General features: G+C 39.8%; 1 protein-coding gene across 1 annotated transcript in view; it reads left to right on the top strand.

Annotated features, from left to right (window-relative positions):
* Positions 1-1598: 1598 nt before the first annotated feature.
* SPEN (spen family transcriptional repressor) overlaps positions 1599-4900 on the top strand; it is a gene marked incomplete at its 5' end in the record, with an annotated part of 35443 nt that continues 32141 nt past the window's right edge. Inside the window, one exon of the mRNA XM_008058072.2 lies at positions 1599-1759. Coding sequence (XP_008056263.2) covers positions 1599-1759 — 161 coding nt within the window. The remainder of the gene's footprint in view (positions 1760-4900) is intronic.

Below are 4900 nucleotides of genomic sequence, written 5' to 3'. Positions count from 1 at the left end.
CCCGGCTTATTTTTTTGATTTATTGTAGAGATGAGGTCTCACCAAGTTGCCCAGATGGGTCTCAAACCCATGGGCTCAGGCAGTCCACTCACCTCAGCCTCCCAAAGCGGGGGGATTACAGGCTGAGCCACCAAGCCCGGCTGATTTTTTACTTATTATAGACACAAGGTTTCACCATGTTGTTCAGGCTGATCTCGAACCCCTCAGCTCAGGCCATCCTCTTGCCTCCGCCTCCCAAAGTCTGGGATTACAAGCATGAGCCACCATGCCTGGCTAACAGTTTCCTTTCTTAATCTGACTATGTGGGTAAAATTTTTTTCTTGTCTATCAATTGTCTCCTTTGAGGATTTTATTAAATTGAAGAGAGTAATTCAGTGTCATTAACGCTTATTTCCCCACATTATCCACAAGGAAGAAAGCCTGAATAGTTTCTAGTAACTGAACTTATATAATATTTTTCTTTTTTTTTTTTTTTTTGAGTAGGAGTCTTACTCTGTCACCCAGGCTGGAGTACAGTGGCATGGTCATGGCTGTCGTAGCCTCCACCTGCTGGGTTCAGGAAATCCTTCTGCCTCAACTTTTCAAGTAGCTGGAATTACAGGCGCTCCCACCATGTCTGACTAATTTTTTGATTTATTGTAGAGAGGAGGTCTTGCCAAGTTGCTCAGGCTGTTCTCGAACCCGTGGGCTCAGGCAACCTTCTTGCTTCAGCCTCCTAAAGTGCTGGAATTATAGGCATGAGCCACCATGCCTGGCCTCATAATATTTCTTTATTAGCCCTTCAAAAATTTGAAGATTAAAATTACCTGGAAATTATTTTCGATATTATTTTTCCAAAAACTAATTTACTCATGAGTTAGTAGTGTTACTCCTACTAGTAGTCACAGAGCGGTGCTGCTTTATTTACTGAATGCTTGTCATATTCTAAACTCTTTAAACCTGTGGGTTATTTTATTCTCAACTTGGAGATAGGTATTATTGTAATCATAATTTCCATTTTACACATTCAGTATTGGGGAGAATATGGTATGATGAAGTTTTAGAAATGCTGATGCTGTTTTCATTTAGACTTATGTTGGCTTAGAGTCTTGTGTTATAAGCAGTAACATTTTGGGAATAAAATTATAGGAAACTCGCTTCAAATAATTATAGGAAACCCATTTTACTGAGGCTTAGCAACATGTTAAGTGATTTGCCCAAGGATATTGTGTTGTATGTCTGAGCTAAGATTTGACTCTAGATCACTGAATCCAAAAGCCATATATCCACTATTTTATTATTATTACATTAAGTGAATTGCATTCACTAGTCTTATTTCATTTGGAAAAAACTGTTTCAACTTTTTATAGAATCCAACACTTGCCTTGGTGACATGTGGTGGTAAAAGAATGTTACTTTTGCTTCTGTGTGTTTATTGTCTTCTGCCTTCTGAAGGTAGAGTATGTGGTTTATGTGGAGAATGTAGGGCCTCGAGAAATACCAGTCCTAAAGTTTAGACCTGCTAGTTGTTACTGCTTGTCAGTTTTAAGAAGTTTTATAATGCTACTCATTTTCTGTATGTCTTCCCACTAAAGTGTGCTGGTGTTGCCTTTCTGCAGCAGTGATTCCAGCAGTAGTTCAAGTGATGACTCTCCAGCCCGATCAGTTCAATCTGCAGCGGTGCCAGCACCCACTTCCCAGTTGCTTTCATCCCTGGAAAAAGATGAGCCCCGTAAAAGTTTTGGGATCAAAGTTCAGAATCTTCCTGTACGCTCTACAGGTAAAATTTTGTTTCCTCTCTACTATTGAGGAATGATATAGACTGGGCAACTTAAATTATATACTTTGTAGTGAAAACAACTTTTCCTTTTGTGGTTCGTTAACATTTAATGTCATGTAGGAAAAAGCAAGTGATTATTATAACTGTATGTGGTTTGGTTTTGAGTTTGTTACCCATGTACATATATAAAGATGGCGTGGATTGCATGGGCTGGGCTCAGTGGCTCACACTTGTAATCCTAGCTCTTTGGGAGGCCAAGGTAGGAGGATTGCTTGAGACAAGAAGTTCCAGACCAGCCTGGGCAACACAGTCAGACCTAGTCTTTATTCTATTAATATAAAATTCTTTTTTTAACTAAATGGTAGGTGGTATTTTATTTGTACATAATGTATATACTTCCATACAGAGAGGACCTTCCTCCCCCTCAAAAAAACCCCCCATAATTTATTTATAAAAAATTGTGCATTTATTCTTATATGTTTAAACTTTAGTCACCTTTAAAGCACTCTTCATCTGATGCAATATACCTATCGAGATGCCCCTTTTTGTGTGTGTGTTGAAGTCTCACTCCTTCATCCAGGCTGGAGTGCAGTGGCACGCACGCTCATGGCCACTCCAATGTCGACCTTCTGGGCTCCAGTGACCCTTCCGCCTCATCCTTCTGAGTAGCCGGAACTACAAACGCACAGGCTACCACACCTGGCTATTTTTATTTTATTGGAGAGATGAGGTCTTGCCAAGTTGCTTGGGCTGGTCTTGAACCCATGGGCTCAGGCAATCCAGTCGCCTTGGCCTCCCAAAGTGCTGGGATTACAAGCTGAGCCACTGAGCCTGGCCTTTTTTTTGTTTTGTTTTGTTTTTGAGTTAGAGACTCACTCTGCTGCCCAGGCTGGAGTGCAGTGGCACACTCATGGCCACCCCATTGTTGACTTGCTAGGCTCCAGCGATCCTTCCGCCTCAGCATTCCAAGTAGCTGGAACTACAGGTGTGCACTACCACGTCCGGCTAATTTTTTGATTTATTGTAGAGGCGAGGTCTTGCCAAGTTGCCTGGGCTGGTCTTGAACCCATGGGCTCAGGCAGTCTACTTTCCTCAGCCTCCCAAAGTGCTGAGATTATAGGCTGAGCCACCAATCCCGGCTCAAGATGCTTTTTTCTGCTGCTGAAAACAGTTTTTGAACTTGTTAATTTTTATGCCTTTTAGTGCTTCTGCCATTTTTTGGTTTCATCTCTTCCACATCAGCCAAACATATCCCTTTGAAGATTGTCTTTTTTCATCTGGGGAAACAAAAAAAAGTCCATGAAATGGGTGGGGAAAAGTCTATGAATTTACAATGGGATTTACCATCATGAAATGCATCAATAAAGTCTCCAGAAAAAAATTTACTGAAACCAAATGCGGCCTCCCATAACAACGCTACCTGATACACTGATGCTGGTGGGTTCCTATAACAATTACCTAGTGGGGGAAGCCTATACTGTAAGGGTCCCACCCTCCAAAAAAATAATTCCTGTTTTTCTTTTTTGGTGGGGGAAGGTTCTCCATTTGTATATGTATAATACATTGTTTATATATTATATGCATATACAATACATATATGGCTCACACCTGCCCTATATTTCATCATTATGGATTTTTTTTTTCTTGCTCAAGCCAGTAATCCCTACACTTTGGGAGACGGAGGTGAGAGGATTGCCTGAGCCCCAGAGGTTCGAGGCCAGGCTAGACAACTTGGGGAGACCTCGTCTCTACAATAAATCAAAAAATTATCTGGGCGTGATAGCGTATACCTGTAGTTCCAGCTACTTGGAAGACTGAGGCGGAAGGATCACCTGAGCCCAGCAGGTCAAAACTGCGGTAGCTGTGAGCGTGCCACTGCATTCCAGTCTGGGCGATGAGTGAGACTCCAACTCAAATAAATAAATAAATAAAGGTTGCATGGTGGATGTTAGTCTTGCATTCCATGAAATTTTAGGCAAAAAATTATGATAGGAAACCCATTTCAAAATATTAACATTTTAAATGAGGAAGGCCATGAATGGAAAAGTCTAGTTATAAGGTATTCTATAATCTCTGCTTTACTCATGAATTTTTAGTTGACAGTTGACCGTAATATACTGTTGTTATTCCTACATTAGGCATATTGAGCATGTAAACATATTAAAACTGTCAGTAATACAAGGGTACCTGCATAATCAACGTTTGTATACCTAATTCTGAATTATACCCCACATCTTTATAATAAAAAATATATAAAATAAATAAATAAATAAAGCTGTCGGTAATATATGGTCATACCAACAAAGACCAAATTAAGTATGTCTGTTTTGGTTTTTTTTTTGTCTAGACCTCACTCTGTCACCCAGGCTGGAGTGCAATGGCATGATCATGGTTCACTGCATCCTTGACCTCCTGGTCCCAGGCAATTCTTTTATCTCAACCTCCCGAGTAGCTGGGACTACAAGCACATGCCACCACACACCTGGCTAATGTTTTTGATGTTTTGTAGAAACAAGATTGTCTTGCTGTGTTGCCCAGGCTTGTCTTGAACTCATGGACTCAAGCAGTTCTCCCACTTCAGCCTCCAAAATGTTGAGATTACAGGCGTGAGCCACCATGCCTAGCCAAATTAAGTATTTCTTGGCTAAATGTATTTCAGTGATTGCTTACATTATTTATTAAAATGGCCCGTTGAATTTACATCTCAGGTTTGTGAATAGAGATATTGAGACACAAATGTTGGTGAACTTTTGATTTAGATTACTTGGTAATTCAGAAATTGTCAATGGGATAAAATTGGCTTGCCTTTCTTTATACTTTTTATAATGAAGCACATTGACAAAAGACCCCTAGATGGTATGATTCATCTGTAACAGATAATAAAATTGTTGAGCATGTTACGTATATATTTCTCACATAAATTTATCATTGATATGTTGTTTGGAAAGTTAGAAATATGACTTTACTTCTCAAGTCTTTAACACGTTTATTTATTTATACATATATGTAAAATTTTTACTATGAAAGTATTATTTATTTATTTATTATTATTATTTATTATTTTTTTTCCTTGAGTTGGCATCTCACTCTATCGCCCAGACTGGAGTGCAGTGACCGCTCCTGGCCACCGCAGCCTCGACC

Source organism: Carlito syrichta, unplaced genomic scaffold (genome assembly GCF_000164805.1).
Source record: "Carlito syrichta isolate Samal-C Ts95f unplaced genomic scaffold, Tarsius_syrichta-2.0.1 Scaffold89673, whole genome shotgun sequence".
Lineage (NCBI taxonomy): Eukaryota > Metazoa > Chordata > Mammalia > Primates > Tarsiidae > Carlito > Carlito syrichta.
The sequence above is the reverse complement of the archived record's forward strand: the minus strand, read 5'-3'. Positions and strand labels throughout refer to the sequence as shown.